This window comes from Artemia franciscana, chromosome 11 (assembly GCF_032884065.1).
Source record: "Artemia franciscana chromosome 11, ASM3288406v1, whole genome shotgun sequence".
Taxonomy (NCBI): Eukaryota; Metazoa; Arthropoda; class Branchiopoda; order Anostraca; family Artemiidae; genus Artemia; species Artemia franciscana.
Window position 1 is genome coordinate 34,261,642 of NC_088873.1, and position 18,384 is coordinate 34,280,025.

At 35.8% G+C, this 18,384-nt stretch overlaps 2 protein-coding genes across 4 annotated transcripts in view; one reads left to right on the forward strand and one right to left on the reverse strand.

The window, feature by feature from the left end:
- The window catches only part of LOC136033127 (uncharacterized protein KIAA2013 homolog), a 69,043-nt gene extending 57,454 nt beyond the window's left edge, over positions 1-11,589 (reverse strand). The window contains exons 1-2 of one of the 3 annotated variants that reach the window (XM_065713760.1): positions 11,471-11,589; positions 1,118-1,250 (exon numbers count right to left, since the gene is read on the reverse strand). In XM_065713760.1, coding sequence (XP_065569832.1) covers positions 1,118-1,191 — 74 coding nt within the window. In that variant the 5' untranslated portion in view covers positions 1,192-1,250; positions 11,471-11,589. Of the gene's footprint in view, positions 1-1,117; positions 1,251-11,263; positions 11,352-11,466 lie in introns of those variants that run through there. The other 2 variants (XM_065713762.1, XM_065713761.1) reach the window with 2 other exon arrangements.
- Positions 6,122-6,880, forward strand: LOC136032603 (uncharacterized). The gene has a single exon (XM_065712872.1). The coding sequence runs from the start codon at positions 6,122-6,124 to the stop codon at positions 6,878-6,880; it is 759 nt and encodes a 252-aa protein (XP_065568944.1).
- Positions 11,590-18,384: the final 6,795 nt, after the last annotated feature.

An 18,384-nucleotide genomic window follows, 5' to 3' on the forward strand; every position in this document is an offset into this window, starting at 1 on the left:
AATAGAGCTGACCCAAGGTTGAACTTCAAGAAACATACCATGTATCAAACAAATACAACGTAGAGACAATAGGGAAAATTTCAAGACAGTGGAAATTATTCCTGTATATATTGTCAAAAAAGTTTCCAGTCTAAGATACGAGTTGTCATTGATGGCGCCTTGGTGCTCCTTCCCAAATGTTAATTTCAGAAAAATGTGAAACCAAGTCAAGAAACCTTTACATCGACTTCAGGGGTATTCTCCCCTGTTTCAAGGCATGCAGCTTACATTGATATGTAAGTGTACTTAATAGATTTGACCCCCCTCCCCCCTAAAGAAATCGTGCTATCCTTACCCTCGAGAAAACTCAACCCCTCTCCTACCCTCCACTCCAAGGATTTCCACCTCTCATAGATAGAAAAAATCCATACCTGCATAGACAAGCCAAAGCTCTCCAAACAAACTCAAATTTTTGACTAACATTAAACACAATATTGAAAGATGTAGAAAAAGCACTAAAAAAATTTGTAACTTGCATCAGGGTTGTATTCAGTATTTTTGTTCAGGGCTATTATTTTTTTGGGGGGGGGGGGGGGGGGGTACAAACAACTTTACAAGACGCAACAGGCAGTTGTCTACAAGAGTTTTGTTAATTTTATATGAATCTGTTGTTTTTTTTTGGGGGGGGGGGTCAAAATGGGGAACTCCTTCAGAACTCATGCTACCTTTTCCTTATTGTTCCCTGATGTCAGCATCTTTTCTTCTTCTTTTAATTTTTTTCCTATAACCCAAAGGAAAGGCATTTTGAGGCATTCTTGAGCATTTTGACCTTGCAATAGATCAGGCGTCTTTGATATTCGTCTATAAATGACCTAAAAAGAGAATCCATCCCAATCTCCAAAATTTCTAATGCGCTCTCCTTGCCCCCCCCCCCCCCGTGCACAAGAATATGCATGATGGTACATAACCTATTGTGTTGTTGTATGATCAGGTGTCTAGGCTATTCAACCTAACTGTAATACAATACCTATCAAGTATGCTGTCAGTCATCAGTGGATAGTGATTTCTGATGACAAAACAGCTGGAAAATGTCGAGTGCCCTACATTGGAAAAAGAAAATTCAACAGTAATATCTTACGAAAAACGTTTTGGATCCAAATTCAGCCGGGTCCAAGACCTTTGAAGAGTATCTAGAACCATATCAAGACCCATGGTCCTTCAACTATAAATTGAAAATTAGCTATTCATTCCAAGCCAGCAAGGCCATAGACCTGCAAAAAAAAGATACGAAATTAATGCAATATGTTGGGAAATAAAAAAAAATTGAGCAGGGGAGATGAGTCCCCTTTAAATATGTCCTAACGACCCCAAAACCCCAGGAAAATATTCAGTAAAATATAGCATAAATATTGGAAAAATGTATAAATATGGATATTTGTGCTTAAGCAAATACATTTTTTATTGAACAACTGGATTACTCAAAGGTAGAATACAGCACAGAGTTGCATTCATAAAATGACACATATAAAGAGTTAAATTTATGTTGTGGTATTTGTAAAAGAACCAATAAAAAGGCAAATTACAAAATCACAGAGAAAACATGAGTAATCATTGAAATCTTGAGAAAAATCTAAAAGCAGGGTACTCAAGATTTACTAATTGGTGAAACAAAAGGTCCCCTCCCCCTATCTACGTATGTACCTGTGCACAAATCCAATCACATACATACTAAGCTGGCTCTTTATAAAAGAAGGGGGGATTAGAGCCCTTTTTTACATTTTTTGTTTGCCTAACTATCTCAAATCTTTACAGCAGGGTTCTCTGGGTCAACCCTTGGGGAGCATCCTTTACAATTTCCCCTTTGTATAGTTATGAGAAAATCCATATTGTCCTTTCATAAAATTCAGCTGCAAATCAGTATTCTGTAACAAAAAAATTCCAAGTTTCTATATGCACTTTTTTTTCACAAAATAACAAGATCCTTCTGCTCGAAAAGAAAGAAGAAAGAAAGAAAGCGATTTTGACCATCACCTGCATTCCCTTTGTCTGATCAATGATGGTCAAAGAAGAAAGGAGGTCAACCAACCTTGCCAGTAGAAAGGAATTAAGGCAAATTATCAAAGCCACATTCTGTTGATTGGAAGGAATATCCCAATTTCTATTCCTGTTAGCAGGTGTATGAGGTTCTCTTCAGTAATTAACCTAAAAAACTATTTCCTATCCACTCATAAATGGGTTCTTGTATTTACAATATGTTTAACATTATTGCCCCCACCCTCTTTCTAATGTGCTGACTGTACAATACAACTATTGAAACTCATGGAAAGTTCATATTGAAAGCACTGCCTTTCAAAGTGCAATGGATGTTGCAACACAAAAGAAAAGTAAAATTGTACATCCAAGATGCTTCAAGGACTGCCTACAGGTGGGTGCTTTGAAGAAAGTCACCATAACCCCAGCAGGGAAATTTTCTACAAACTTAGAAGGACCATTACTCAATCTCACATAATATTTTTGCATTTATGTTTGAGGGTAGAAAAAAAATAGAAAAAAGTATTAGGATCAAAGAAGTAAAACCTTAACAGTTTGATTAAAATAATATAGGGTAATTGTTGGGATGATTTATAGACCAAAGATAATAGCAGCCTGTAGCTTGGATAGTTTAAAAAAAGAACTGAAAAGTTGGGAACCATTAGGTTGTAGTTCTAAATTATTTGCAATAATTATTATTTACTTCATAAACAATAAATTTTAATTAAGTTTGCCAATAGGATTGGCAACATTCCAAATGGGATTGTTTGAACACGTTTTCATAAAATTACAAACTGCTATTTGAAACTAGTGTAACATCCTCCTGCTTACTATGTTGTGCATGTGCTTTAGCTTATGTTTTGCTACGCTACGCTTGTGCTTATATTATGCTTTACTTTGCAGATTGTTGTAACCTGGGTTTCTAATATACTGCTTAACAATTGACAAGACGGAAATTTCTACATGGTGTCAGAAAAATGGAATCCACTGTCCCATACCCTGAACTTAATTGGGAAGCAGACAACCTCAAAGAAGCTTGGAATAGATTCAAAAGCCATGCAACATTCATGTTTGCAGGCCCCTTGAGTGGAAAGACAGAGACTGTTCAATGTGCATTTTTACTAATATGGCTTGGTGAGAAAGGACGGGACATCTTCAGCACCTGGTCTCTCACCGAGGCCGAAAAAAACCGTATTGCAGTGTATACGCAAAATTTCGATTAATACTTTAGTCCATCTGCAAATCCAATCTTCTCACGTTATGTTTTCCACAAACGGGATCAGAACGACATTGAAACTGTGGAACAGTATGTGACAGATCTAAAACTTTTGGTTCGTGATTGTGAGTGCAGTGCTGCAATCCGTGATGGAATGGTACGAGATAGGCTTATCTGTGGAGTTAAGTCACCAAAGATACGTGAAAACCTACTGCAGATGGGACCAACACTAACTCTTCCCCAAGTAATCACTACTGCTCGAGCCCACACAGAAACCCAGGCACAACTAAAGTTGATGTCAACAGCAGCGACATCCAACCACGAAATACAAATCAAGCAGGAAATCGATTTCGTCCAGTATAACAAACAATCCAAAGGACCTGCCAGACCCAAAATAGCGAGAAGACAAGATTGCTATTTGTGTGGTGGGGATTATTCACCCATGCACAAATGTCCCGCAAAAGCGAAAATTTGCAGCAAGTGCAACAAAATGAACCATTTCGCAAAAGTATGCAGAAGTGGAAAAAAATCTATCAACGCGATCGAGTCAAACAGAGCAGACCCAAATGATGTAAGGTGCAGTGATGATGAACTCTTTATTCACGAGGTGTCGATAGAAAATGCAGATGACCAACCCTACTCAGTCCTACGCATCGAACAAAAAATCAGCGTCAGATTCAAGGTAGATACTTGGGCTCAAGCCAACATCCTCACAAAACCTCTACTGAACAACATCAAGCCTAGCCCACAGATCCACCCCACCCGCCAAATCCTTACCAGTTTCTGTGGACAGAAGATCCCAGTACTTGGTACTTGCCAGCTCTTTTGCTCCCACAACAATGGTAACAGTGAGCTGCTTACCTTTTTCATAGTAGAAGAAGCACCCACACCAATCTTGGGATTCGTTGCTAGTCGTAAGTTGCAGCTGATAAAATGCATCTTTACTCTCAACGAGTCATCAGACGACCTATTTACTAAATTTGCAGATCTCTTTGATGGAATTGGGAAATTGAGAGGTGAATGCAAGATTGTTCTGAAAGAAGGAGCACAACCAACAGTCCAACCAACGAAACGCATCCCTGTTGCAGTCCTACCAAGGTTCAAGGAAGAACTAGAGCGTATGGAACGCCTAGGTGTCATCAAAAAGGTCACTCACCCTACAGACTGGGTTAATTCTCTTGTTATTGTCGAGAAACCAGACAAGTCACTTCGGATCTGTATTGACCCGCATGACCTGAATAAAGCTATAAAAAGGCCACACCATCCTATGCCAACCTTTGATGAGGCTATTCAAAAGCATGAAGGAGCAAAATTCTTCACAAAACTTGATGCAAGGCATGGGTACTGGTCTCTAGTCCTTGATGAAGAATCATCAGAGCTCACAACATTTGCGACACCATTCGGGAGATTTAAATTCAGGAGGATGCCCTTTGGCCTGATTTCCACTCAAGATGAATTCCAGAGGCGAATGGAAGAAGCGTTTGAGGGGGTACCCGGATTCTCAGTCATAGTTGACAATATCATAATTTCAGGAAAATCCGAAACTGAACATGATGTGAACACACGAGCCGCACTCACCAGAGCCAGAGAACGGACCGTAAAATTGAATAAAGCAAAATGCATACTCAAGTCCAAATCAATACCTTACTTTGGTCATGTGATCTCTAAGGATGGCATCCATCCTGATCCGAACAAAGTTAACGCACTGAAGGAAATGCCCCGACCACGCAACCGCGAGGAACTTCAGACACTATTAGGGATGCTAAACTACCTGTCCCGTTACATCCCAAATCTATCATCCCAGAACGAACCACTACAAACTCTATCAAAGCAGCATAAGTTCGTATGGGAAGAAGTACATGACAACGCGTTCGATACCATTAAAAAATCAATATGTAGCACCATATCCCCTTTTAATCCCTCAGTTGGTAACCTAGAGCTACAAGTTGATGCTTCCAAATCAGGCCTTGGAGCAGTCCTTATTCAGAACGAGAACATCATTTCGTTTTCCTCCCGCTCATTGAATACAACAGAGCAGAAATACTCTCAGATCGAAAAGGAACTTTACGCCATCGTTTTTGGAATTCGTCACTTCCATCAGTACCTGTATGGCCATAGCTTTGTTGTAGTCACTGACCACAAACCACTTGCAACGCTTATTAATCAACCAATGCAAAAATCATCTCCTCATCTCCAAAGAATGTTGCTCCAGATTCAGCCATATGATCTTACAGTCATTTTCCGGCCTGGTAAAGAGATCCCAGTCCCAGACATACTGTCCCGCCTATACCTTCAAAGCCAAGATGAAAGTCTACAAAAAGAAATTGAATCATATGTCCACTCTGTCATGAGCCTCACTCCCATCAGTCCTGCAAGGCTATTGCAATTGAAGAAAGAAACACTCTTAGACCCTATCCTAGCATGTCTTGCACACACAATCAAATCAGGATGGCCATCAACAAAAGCTCAAACACCTTCCCTCATTGCACAATACTTCAGTTCCAAGCATGAACTCACTGTGATTGATGGAATCATTCTAAAAGGAGATCGCTTAGTAATCCCCAAAATCCTCCACCCTGATATCTTGCACAGCATGCATGCTTCCCATCTTGGTATTGAAAAAACGAAGCAAAGAGCTAGAACAATCGTTTATTGGCCAGGGATGACTGAAAGTATTGAAGAATATATCAAACGTTGCCCAGCATGCCAAGCGTACCAAGGGAACAACCAGAAAGAATCTCTCAAGCCTCATGGTATACCTAACCACCCATGGGAACATGTTGGAATAGACAGTTACGGTTGACTATTACAGTCGATTTTTCGAAGTTGACCAAATAGGGACATCTGCCTCATCCCATCAAGTCATATCCCGTCTAAAAGACCATTTTGCAAGGCATGGGATCCCTCGCATCATTACTTCAGACAATGGTCCACATTTCAACTCCCTTATATTTCAAGACTTTACCAACAGGTCGGTCCATTGAGCACAGAACGTCGAGTCCCTATCATGCCCAGTCAAACGGATTGGCAGAGAAAGCTGTTGGGATAGCAAAAAACATGATAAAGAAGACCCAATTTTGCAGAAGCGAAATGAGCAATGCCCTTCTTGAGTACAGAAATACCCCAGTAGACGGAATGGCGTCTCCTGCCCAGCTATTAATGAGTAGGAACTTGCAATCAACAATACCCTGTACTCTTGAGCATCTCACTCCCAAAATAGTTCCCAAATCTGAATTTGTTGAAAGTCACCTGGAGTGCCAACTAAGGCAGCAAAAGTACTACAATCGTCACTCAAAGGACCTTCAAGAACTGAAACAAGGGCAATCTGTGGAAGCACAGATCCAAGGAAAATCTTGGGAACCAGCTGTCATGTTGCACAAACACAAACTGCCAAGATCGTACATTGTGCAAACTCAAGATATGAAAGCATATCATCAAAACCGAAAATACCTGAGAATGTCCCCAGATGACACAGATCTAGAACAATATCAGCATACCAACTCAAATGGGGTACTTCAGTTGAGTTCCACATCATCTCCAAGTGCGTACTCAACCCCGTCAAAAAGCCCACCCCAACTGTCCTTATTCAAGCCCCAGGGCCAAGCCCAAAAGTCAGTAGCCAAATTCAGGACGAAGTACCGCCACCCGCCATGACACGTCTTGGGAGAATAATCAAACCTCCAAAAAGGCTTAATTTATAAGTTGTCGTTGTTGTTGTTTTTTTTCTTTTTGTTTTTTTTTTTCTTTCTTTTCCCTTTTTGGGGAAGACAGGGTGGATACACGTAAATGGAAGATTTTGGTTAAGTTTTGTTGTCATGTTAAAGTGTCCAGAAGAAAGGAGATGTAACATCCTCCTGCTTACTATGTTGTGCATGTGCTTTAGCTTATGTTTTGCTATGCTATGCTTGTGCTTATATTATGCTTTACTTTGCAGATTGTTGTAACCTGGGTTTCTAATATACTGCTTAACAATTGACAAGACGGAAATTTCTACACTAGTACTGTATGATGGAATTTAACCTTGTAGTTTAGAAAATACTTGATAATGAAGATTTGTAATATGGTACATTCTGTGAAATCAAGACCTTTTATCTGTTGATCAACTAGTAATATTCCATATTTGCCATTTTTGATTCTATAAAGACACTAATTTGGATTTTCTGCTGGATTTTCATTCTGAAAACTGCTGGATTTGCATCCAGCAGTTTTGAATGATTGTTTCACAATATTATTACTTATTTCAGAGATCACATTAAAAACAAGAAGATAATGTCATACTAAGTATCAATACAACCATATTTTTCTTCAAATATTAAAGGTCCTTGATCCTTTATATCTAAATCTAAAATCTAACTGATCTCTACATCCAAAAATAAAAATAAAAAGTTTTTCAACTGCAAGTAAGGAGCAACATTAAAACTTGAAACAAACAGAAATTTTTCCATATATATGAGGGGTTGTCTCCTCAACACCTCACTCTTTATGCTAAAGTTTTTGTGTTGTTTTAAAAAGTAGAGTTGTGAAAAAGAGTCAAACTTTAGCATAAAGAGTGAGGTGTTGAGGAAGAGACAACCCTTTTCATATACAGAATAATTTCTGTTCGTTTAAGTTTTAAAGTTGCTCCTTATTTGCAGTTTAAAATTTTGATTGTATTTAAATTCTGAACTTTTTTTAATTGATGCATGTTTTTATTTTGGCTCACAAAACATGAATAATTAAAATGAAATTTACATATTAATTTTTTTAGCTAAATAGCTTTCTTTGTAGTTTTGATCAGACAATTTTGATAAGAAAAGAGGTGGGGGAGGAGGCCTAGTTGCACTCCAATTTATGGTTACTTACAAAGGCAACTAGAACTTTTTATTTTTTTAGAAACGTTTTTATTAGTAATAAATATATGCAACTTACAAATTAACTTAGGTAACAAAATTCTATATTTGTATATGTTTATTACAAATATGAGGGGGTTCACCCCTTGTCAATACCTTGCTCTATACATTAAAGGTTCAATTTGGTCCCAATTCTGTAAGAATGACCCCTGAATCACAAAGGCCATAGAATAAATAGTTGAAATTACTAAAAATACTTTACTGTAAAGAGTAAGGTATTGTACAGGAGACAAACCCCTTATATACATAATAATTTATGTTTGTTTTAGGTTCTAATGCTGCTCCTTAATTCCACCTGGAAAACCTTTTTTATATTTCTTTTCTTTTTTTTAAATAATGCTAGAAAATCCTGCAACCCCTTCATGGAAATTTCCTTCTCTCATGATAAATTGCTCCAAGGAAAGATCCTCCCAATAACACCCTCCCCTGACCCCCTTTTAATGTGAAAAAGTTCCCCCAAAAACCTCTGTACAAGTTCCAATAACCATCAGACATAGTTATTAATTTTTTTACTATGATGAACAAAATGGCTATCTCAAAATTTTGATCCAGTGACTTTGGGAAAAATGAGCAAGGGAAGGGGTCTAGGTGCCCTCTACTGCAAAACTCAACACTACAGCAGAAGGTACATGTCTAGTTTTGTCCCATTTTTTAATGATCTCTAGTGGGTTGCTTCTTTATACTTTCTTCATGTGTTATTGCTGACACAAGTTTTATCCAACATTTTATTTTATTGATTTGTTGTTGACTAATAAACATATTTGGGCTATATCAAAGACAATTCATGTTGTTGTTTTTAAGCAAGTTTCAACAACTCAAGTCATAGCTAGTTGGTTAATAAAAATTTTCCAGAAAAAAAGTTACTTGCCAACTAGATGGTTAATACAAGTGTTTCTGGGGCAATTTTTGTTTCTAACTAGTTGGACAAGGAAATGTTTTCTGAGGCAAAGTTTTTCATCAGCTAGTTTATTAATAAGAAATTTTCTGGGAAAATTACTCACCAACTTGATGGTTAATAGAAGTGTTTCTGGGGCAATTTTTGTTTCTAGCTAGTTGGAAAGAAAGTGTTGCTGGGGAAAAATTACTTGTCAATTTACATATTAATACAGAAATTGCCTGAGGTTTAGTTAGGATTTTAGTTGGGCTAAGAATTATAACAAGTTAAGCTAGTTTGTGTTTCTCCTGAAGAAGATGAGAACTGACTAACTACTGCACAGCCTAGATGCAGTGTGTGCCCAAAGTTCAGGATGCACCATTAACTTTGTATCCACCTAGCATTCTTTGTAGCATTATCAGTTTGGACTAGAATTCCATGTGTAATTATCACAGGGTTAGTGACATCAAAAACCCTAAGAAGAATTCCTCCAAGTTTCACCATTCATTAGAAGGTTCTCAGAAGAAGCCTAGAAAACATGTGCAATCCAGTGACAATCTGTTTTTGGTTTATATTTATATAAATGAAGTGTTTTTACACCATGAAAAGTAAGTGTTGCAAATTTAATCCACAAATTCAGAAATTTCTGACTAAAGGAACTTCCAACAGAAGTAGCTAAGGATAGCCTTTCTTTTAAAATTGTATATTTCAAACTTAAAAGCAGCAAAAAGGTCAAATGCTCCTATCTGCCAGTCTGGCCCTTGTGCCACAAAGGATAAACTTACCAACATAGAAAATAGACTATGCCCAATAGAAATTTATGACTGGATAGTTGTTTTTCTGGGGCAAAGTTTCTCATCAGCTAGTTGGTTAATGAAATTTTTCTGGGTAAAAGTTACTTGCAAACTAGATGGTTAACAGAAGTGTTTCTGGGTCAATGTTGGTTTCCAGCTAGTTGGAAAGAAAGTGTTGCTGGGGAGAAATTACTTGTCAACTAGTTGGAAAAGGAATAGTTTTCTAGGGCAAATTTTCTTGTCAACTAGTTTACAAATTTGATTATTATTGTAGGATTGACCAAATTATAAAACTAGATGGCAAAAATGTTTGTCTTTATAGGGAAATTGGATAGTACCCTTTTAGATAAAATTCTAGTTAATTGACTTCTTGCTATCTCAGAAAGGGTTTAGGTTAGGAAAATGAAACTTTTAAGGATGGGTCTACAGGCTAAAGTATGTCCTAGGAAGGTATTTTAAAGTACCCACCTCTACTCCTTCTCCCTCTAGAGGGACCTGAAATTTGCCTACAACAGGTACACCTATTGAAATTTTGACAAAACAATATTTTACCTGAATTTTCAGTTACTAGTTGCTTTTTCTCTGCCTTTAGTTCTGAAAACGCAATTCCTGTTTTTTGAGTAGAATTTTGAGCCATATCAATGTTTTTTTCAAAATTTAGGAAATGTATTTGTGTATCTTTAAAACCTTATAAAATGGAATTGAGCAAAGATATGAAGCTGAAAACAATTTTGTTGTACTTCAATTAAGCAGAAGATCTATTTTGCAAGGTTTTACTTTTATAACATGCATTTTTTTAAAGGTCATCAAAGGTCAGGGCCCTCTAGAGGGAGAAGGAGTGGAGGTATTTACTTCAAAATACCCTCCTAGGACATATTTTAGTCTGTAGATTCATCCCTGAAAGTTTCATTTTCCTAACCTAAACCCTTTCTGAGATAGTAAGAAGTCAATTAACTAGAATTTTACCCCTTTTATATAAGCTTATATGCTATTTTTTTCCATTTGTCAAAGGATGGTGTCTCTTGTTCTTTATGTAGGCTATTTCCAAAATAAGGTTTATATCAACAGTCTATTCAGGTAGCTAAGAAATAAATTTACCTTTTTAGTCAGAATTGCACCCTGAATCCATATTCAACATGCATTTGCATTGGAAATAAACTTTTAGGATAAAGCTTTGCTCAACCCAAATTTGATCCTAATTCCAAGATCTGCAAAAACATTTTCTGAATTCAGAAAAAACCCTATTGATATGACTTAAAATTCAACTCAAATAACAGAAATTGTGTTTTCAAAACTAAAACCACAGAATTAGAAACAGAAAACTGAAAGTTAATGGAAAATGTTGTTCTGTCAAAATTCCAATAGGCTAACCGTGGTGGGCCCCTACAGCAGAATCTGTCCAATAAACCTGTGAATTAGGCGAGTTTCAATGACTTAGACATCAGAAGAGGATTAACACAGTAGACTGGCAATATCTTACCAGAGTATAGGCTATTTTTGGCCCTTGATTCATTAATGAAATTTTTATTTTCCTAGCCTAGCCACTTTCAAGGATAGCAAAAAGTACTTTTTGTACCTTCAAGGATACAAAAAGTACCAATTTTACAAACATTAGCTAGCCTAATAAGCAATCTTATTCTACATATAAAATGAAAGAATTTTAATGCTAGTGAAATTTAATACCTACCAATGGCCCAAAAAACGTAGGAGCTAATGTTATTTTGTTAATTTTTTTCTATTCGAAGAGGCAAAAACGATATTTCAGTGTTTAGAAGTATAAATAGCGGAGAATATGGGATAGGTAGCGTTATTAGCTAATGGTAAGCAGTGCCGCTTATCATTTATGTCACAGGCCTTTTTTGTGAAGAAGGAAATAAAGTCCAAAATCAATTATTATACATTATAGTAAGGCTTAAAGGCAAATAATTTTTGTCAGGTTTTTATCTTTGACGAATTCATTAGATGTATAAGCAGTCTTGTTTGTATAAGATTCGTCTTATTTTATTAAGCTTTACCCCGTTTCACATTACCTCTGAGTTGCCTACGCTAGGTGGCTTACGCTTCGGAGCTTAAGTAAACTAAGGAGCTTAAGCAAAAATTAAGATGAATAAATGATTTTTAGGATAGTCAATATTTAGATTTGAAGATATGGAAGGTACTAAGGAAACTAATGAAAACTAATATAATTTTGTCTCTTGGATTGTACAAAAAAGACATGCCTAAACAAAGTCCATTATCCAATAGTCTAATTTGTCAATGGCTAGCTCAAACATCTTTTAATCTAAGTTGGTCACGCTACGCATTTTAAGTTGGAATGTTTTCAACTTTGTAATTGGCTTACGCTATATAGCCAGTGGCGGATCCAGGTGGGGGCGCGAGAGGCGCGTGCCCCACCTATCGGAATGATGGATTTGGGGTTGGGACTCCTTGTTCGTCTTGGTGGGGGGGGGGGTGGAAGTTATTTTTTTGTAATTGTTATTTAACAGTTGAGTTATTTATAAGTTTTTAATTGTTAAGACTGTTTCTTTTTGCAAACAAGTTTGAAACAAAGTTTTAGTTACTTTGTGTAGTCTCTGTCGGATTTTATTTATGACGCATCCTGCATAAAAATATTAAATTAAATGTAGCTTTATCAATGGAATCTGTCCGTATTACCACGAAACTGAACTGTGAGGCAAAAACTTTTATTTCGTAACAACAAGGAGGGGAAATTTAAAATCTTAACTTTTTTTGGATATTGAAATGATATTTCAGGAATGTTCTGTCAAAACGAGGACGACAAAATTTAATATTTAAACTTCTTTTACGGTCAAAAATTTGTTTTTGAGTCTTTCTATGGCACAGAGGCGAAGAAATTGATATCTTTACTTTTTTTTGGCTGTCATAAAATTTGGGTTTGCTTTTTTTTTGCGAAGCGCAGTGGTTTTAAGAACATTATTGTTTTTTAGGGAATTTATATAAATAGAAATTAAAGGTATGACTCTGACTTTTAAATATAGACTATTTAAAACTAAATATAAACTATTACAAAAATATAAACCATTACAGATATAAATTATTATGCCAGGGAAAATTTAAATTTTGCTAACGCTTAACGATTAACTATATACACATTCCAAAAGGCATCCTAAATTAATTATAATAATAATTTTAAAAACTATATAAATATTTCTAGAACTGGACTATTAAAATTGTAAGAACAAAAAAAGAACAAAAAAAGCAACCACCTTCTCTCAAACTCCCACAGGGTAAAAACCACCATCAAAATACAACTCCATCCACCCCAACCTCTTGAACGAGCTCCTTCCTCTAGATATTTAACCCACTAACACCCCCCTCCCACCCCCAAAAAAGAAAAAAAATGAAAAACTAATTCCCTAAGAAATAACTCAGCTGCCTTAGTGCTCACTGGAAGTTAATTTGTTACGGAGGGGCCAAGATTCTTCAAAGTAAAACCAGATCTCACACTACTTTCAATAACCACAACCCAGTTATCACTTCTTCTTGTATCATGCTCATGAACAAAACTTCTGAAACGGTAAAACATATTAAAAGTTTCCGGGACCAGATTATGCGCAAAAGATAACTAAAGATAAGCAAGTGAAGAGCACTATTAGAAGTGCAGAGATATTATTGGTTTACGTTTTAGATTTTGGTGAGCAAATGGTTACCACTTTACTGTCTATTTCAATCTAGTTAAAGCTTTGCGTTATATGAAATATCACCACCTCTGTTCATCCTAAAACACTAAAATAAAGGCCAAAGTCTTGAGAAATATTTGAACTTTAACAAAGGTTCGTGAATGCATACACTTAAAACTAAGTTTGTGAGTCGACATACTCTTTCAAAGGTCGGGGTAATCTTTTAAGATAACTAGATTTTGGAAAAATTGTTTATAAAAGAAGGAAAATAATTACTTTTATTGTTTTTATCTAGCCGGTATAGATGGTTCTTTGAATTCTCAGGTTGAATCAGCAGAATAGCAATTTGTTTTGACATTCACAAACGAAATGATGAAAAAAAGTGGATATTCACACCACTTGAGTTAACTATGGAAACGGAATGCAACAAGAATATTATTTCAGAATTTCTCACCTTTTCAATACCAACCAGTTACAAAATATAGCTGTGTTTTTGTATAGAAGTTGCATAAATTTGTCCATAAAATTGTATAAACTGCTATATATACAGCTCAGGGTGTTCATACTTATTTTGATACATGCCATCTAATCATGTTTTCACGAATAGTTTTTAGTAATTCAAAATTTCTAAAGGACAATTCTCTTACTTAATGCTAAACGCTAAAAGAATTTCTAATGAAAGAATTTCTTTCTAGAGAAAATTCTTAACACCGAATTTTAAAAGAATTTTAAATTTATGTTTTTGTGCTCAACAGACATATCAAGATTTAAACGTTTTAATTGAATATAATAAATCTCAAGATTAAACAAAATTAATTAGAAATCTACCATAGCTTGAAACCCTGAGAATTTGAATCACTAATCTATAGCTAACAAATACATGTATTAAATAGATATGGCAGGAGTGGAAATAAAGCAATAGAATTTTTCTTATAAAATTGCGATTTCTATGATTTAAGCAAAATATATCAAGCATTTAAAAGTGGAAAGATACGCTTCGTTGCTATGAAAAGTGATTAAATTTTTAAAAGTGAGTAAATTTTTGAGATTTAGTCCAAGTTGACACTGTTTATTAAATCTCTATTTTAGAAAATAGTGAGGGTTTTTAGTTAATGCTTTATTGCCTATAGTTAAAACCCTCGTTTATAATAAATTTTATGTATTTGTATCTCTTTGTTCAATTTTTTTTTGCTAAAACCCTAAACGAACTAGTACTTACTGTTTAATATATCTTTTACAAATATACAAGCTGCATCTTAATTTTTGTTTCCTACTCCGCATTAATATCATAACTAGCTCACTCGCTATAGTAGTCAGAAATACAAAGGCGAGAAATTATGCAGAAAATATTAAATATCATATTTTATTTTACAGATAATGAACAGCTTTAATTTTTCTTATGTCGGATGGTTTTTAAGACTTAATATTTTTGTATCAATATTTTTACATCATTTTAACTTTAACAGATGTATTAGAACTTTAAACCAGACGAGATTTTAGATTAAACTTATGACCATACTACCTACTTACGACACATAATTATCGAGGTTCCCTTGAAATTGCTCGTATTTGTTTATCCACAAGTTTATCGGAGCAACCTATTATACGCCCCCCACTAAGAAAATTCCTGGATCCGCCCTGTATGGAGCTTAAGTAGGTTACGCTATGGAGCTTATAGTGCTAAAGAACCTTAAGTGGGCAAGAGTGGAAGAACTGTTTAGAAAATTTAAAGCCGGTATTGGAATAATTCTATCAATTTTTGCTTGTCATTATTGAGTACTGTTAATTTCAATGATAAATATTTCAGTAACTATTAGGCTGGCAATTTTTTAATGCTATTTCTTAGCAGTAATAGTACGATGTAGTTTGCAATTGCATGCCTCTGTACAATAAAACAATAAATGATTTTATTCTGACTAGATTTCTGCAGAATATTTCCCTATAAATTAGGTTTTTGAACTTTATTTCAGTTTAAATTAAGTTTTCCAAATTTCAGTTATATCACTTTACCTACTTATATCCGGACCGTCCTCGTTGGTCGAGGTGGGGCCATATTATTCGTACGTTGACGCATCAACTTTGTAAATGATGTTCGGTCATATGTTTTATTTAAAAGTTACCGAATTTTGTTTCCAAAGTTGTCTCTGGCCTAGTGGATTGGTGCGCTTGATTCAGAATCCTTAGTCTGAGAGGACGCAGGTTCGAATCCCGGTATACCTAATTAATTAGTTTGGGACGGGGGTCAGTGGTGTCACTCTCTAAGCTTAGCCAGAGTCGACCTAGATCTAAATGGGTACCTGGAGAAATCTGGGAAAGGTAAACAGGAAGGGTGTGTGGAAGCAGAGGATGGTTGGCCCTCAATCCCCCATTACACTTCCTGGCTGAAGGGCCAAGAAACGGAGGTCACCACCGCCAGTTGGAACTGTAAAGTCTAACGTCGTATCCTTTACCTCCAAAGTTGTCTCGCTCTCTCTTCCTTGGTCTGCCGGGGCGGCAACTAGTGTGTACTCTACCTTTTAAAATAACTTTTGGCAGTCGCATCTTTTTTAATCGGTGAACGTGGCCCAGGTTTCTAAGCTGTTGTAGGCTCACTTTCCAGGGTATTATTACTTTTCACTTCAACTTTTCCCAAAGTTCTTGGTCTATAGAGGTATGTTAAACCGGGTATACGGCGAATACATTTTGTTTCTAATGCTGAAATTTCTCGCTCGTCCTCCAGTTTCAGGGTTCGTATTTTGTAAGTGCATAGGACAAGAGAAATGATTCAGAAATTGACAAGTCGTAGTTTTAGTTGTAATAATAGATGTTTGTTTATGAAGAAGGGGAGCAACCTCTTGAAGTTTGCACTTCCTAATGGAAGTCTTCTTTTTATGTCGTCTCAGCAACTATTGTTCGATTATAGAAGGCTTCCTAGATATACAAATGAGGTCACCGATTCAAGTTCTTCGCCACTTACTATGACTCGAGCGGTAGATGAGTTAGGGTCTTTCGCTCTACGCATGACTTTCGTCATCTTCAGAGAAGACGACCTTCTACTTTTGTCCTTTTGAATATCTTTTGTCCAATTGGAAGCTCCTCGATAATATCATATTTAGAAATGCCAGATATAAGACAACCCAAACTTGGAATTTAAGGGTGAACAGAAATACAAAAATAATTTAAATTAGATTTAAGAATGGCATGGAAAATTGAAACAAATTTAAATTTTTCTGTAAATGAGAATTGCACACCCCGTCCCCTCAATCCCACTCTTACGCTTAAGTGTGAATTTTCACCAAGTTGCTTAACATCAATTGCTCCAACACAAGAGCAATGGGAACAGCGAGCACTGCGACACGCTTTCACTGAAATACCGTAAATTTTGTCACCTTGATAGGAAATAATTGTCAATTAGCTCTTTCATTGGTTATGATTGAAAATTTGGGATTGTGATCTAATTGGACGTAGGAGGAGTTTCCTTTCATCCATATACTTATATAAAGCTTTTTTATAAATTGACAAAAAATAGTGTATCCATTAAAAACAAAATAAATTATGGGAAATAATTTGAATTCATTTTTTTTCTCAATTGAAAAAAAATGTATTTGCTTTCAGTCAGATGGTCCCCAAAATTTTAACGCTATTTTCGCCATTAAATTTTGGTTTTAGTTTAAAAAATGTATATATTACAAAACAAGAGTAAGGGACACATAAGTAAGGAGGTGGTTTTTGAGCTGAACTTGCACTTCAAAATTGTCAGAAAGTCCATTCTATTAGAGAGTTGTTGCGTTCTCGCGTAAGACGAGTTAGTTTAAAGCGGCTTTTTTGGGATGTGTTTTATTTGCAGTACTAAAGTATGCCACTAGACATGTGTGCTGTCAGTCAAGCTTGTACATATTTGCTTTTGAATAGCATTTTCTGTTCTAATCAATTGTTTTGCAGTACCCTTCGTCGAAATAACTATTTTTACAAGAAGATATCCTTGAAAAAAACAAACTTGACATTTGGCTTCGAAGGGAAGCAATTTTTCAGTTAGCTCCTTCTGTGGTTAGTATTCAAATAAAATGATTTATGGTCTTTCTTTTTCTTTTTTATTCATTTTTCAAGCTTTTTATACAAACTGAATATACATGAGAAATATTTGTAGTTAAACCTTGATATGCTTAGGGTTATCCATTGTTTTCAATGAATACTTTATATTACTTAATTTCCTCTCGAGAGTAGCGCATGGTCTTTGCAGCAATTTTGAGACCGCAACTGTGAAGAAAATAAAGCAAAAAAAAAAAAAATTGGTACAGGATGTGAAAACTTCGTACCAATTTTTTTGCTAATAAGTCTTATTTTACACCTGATATTAATAGATCCTTTTGAGACTTTCTAGGGGTACAATAAAAAGAAAGAAAAAAGTTGAGATAGTATAGTTATTTAAGTTTTGCCAATGAAGAATTAATGTTACGAGAAATTTTACTTTTTGACAACTAATCTGGACCCAAGCGAAACAATCAACGCGGTCAAATAGAGTGCGAGGGGGTCGTAAGACATTATTAGAATTTTACTAAAAATCTATGCGAGGAAATAGAGAGGGAAGTCTTAACCATTTTAAGGTGGAAAAAGAGCATTCGAAGCTGCATAGATCTTTGGCGGTTTCGTGGAGCAATGAGTTCCAGCAGAAGTAGCAGAATTTCAAAAAGTACCCTCACTTTAAACTGTAGAAGCATAGTATGTTCAAGCCCTATTCGTAGTTGTGTTACTTCTTGGCTTTGAGTTTCATTATAGACCCCACCCCACCTAAGCAGTATTCATGGTGGTCTGGGTACAAATTTTTGTTTATATATCATGTCTTCACAGTGGCTCCGAGCACCAACACTCAACAAGTGGCTCCGAGCACCTCAACTGCTTGCACTCTCTACTACTCTTTACATCCCGCCTCTGTTGGTGAAAAGCATTTGAATTTCAGATCGTTAAAATCTTATTCATTCCA

What these genes read in the sequence shown, in the direction of transcription:
- LOC136032603 (XM_065712872.1), top strand. Translation starts at nt 6,122, where the DNA reads ATGGGATCCCTCGCATCATTACTTCAGACAATGGTCCACATTTCAACT.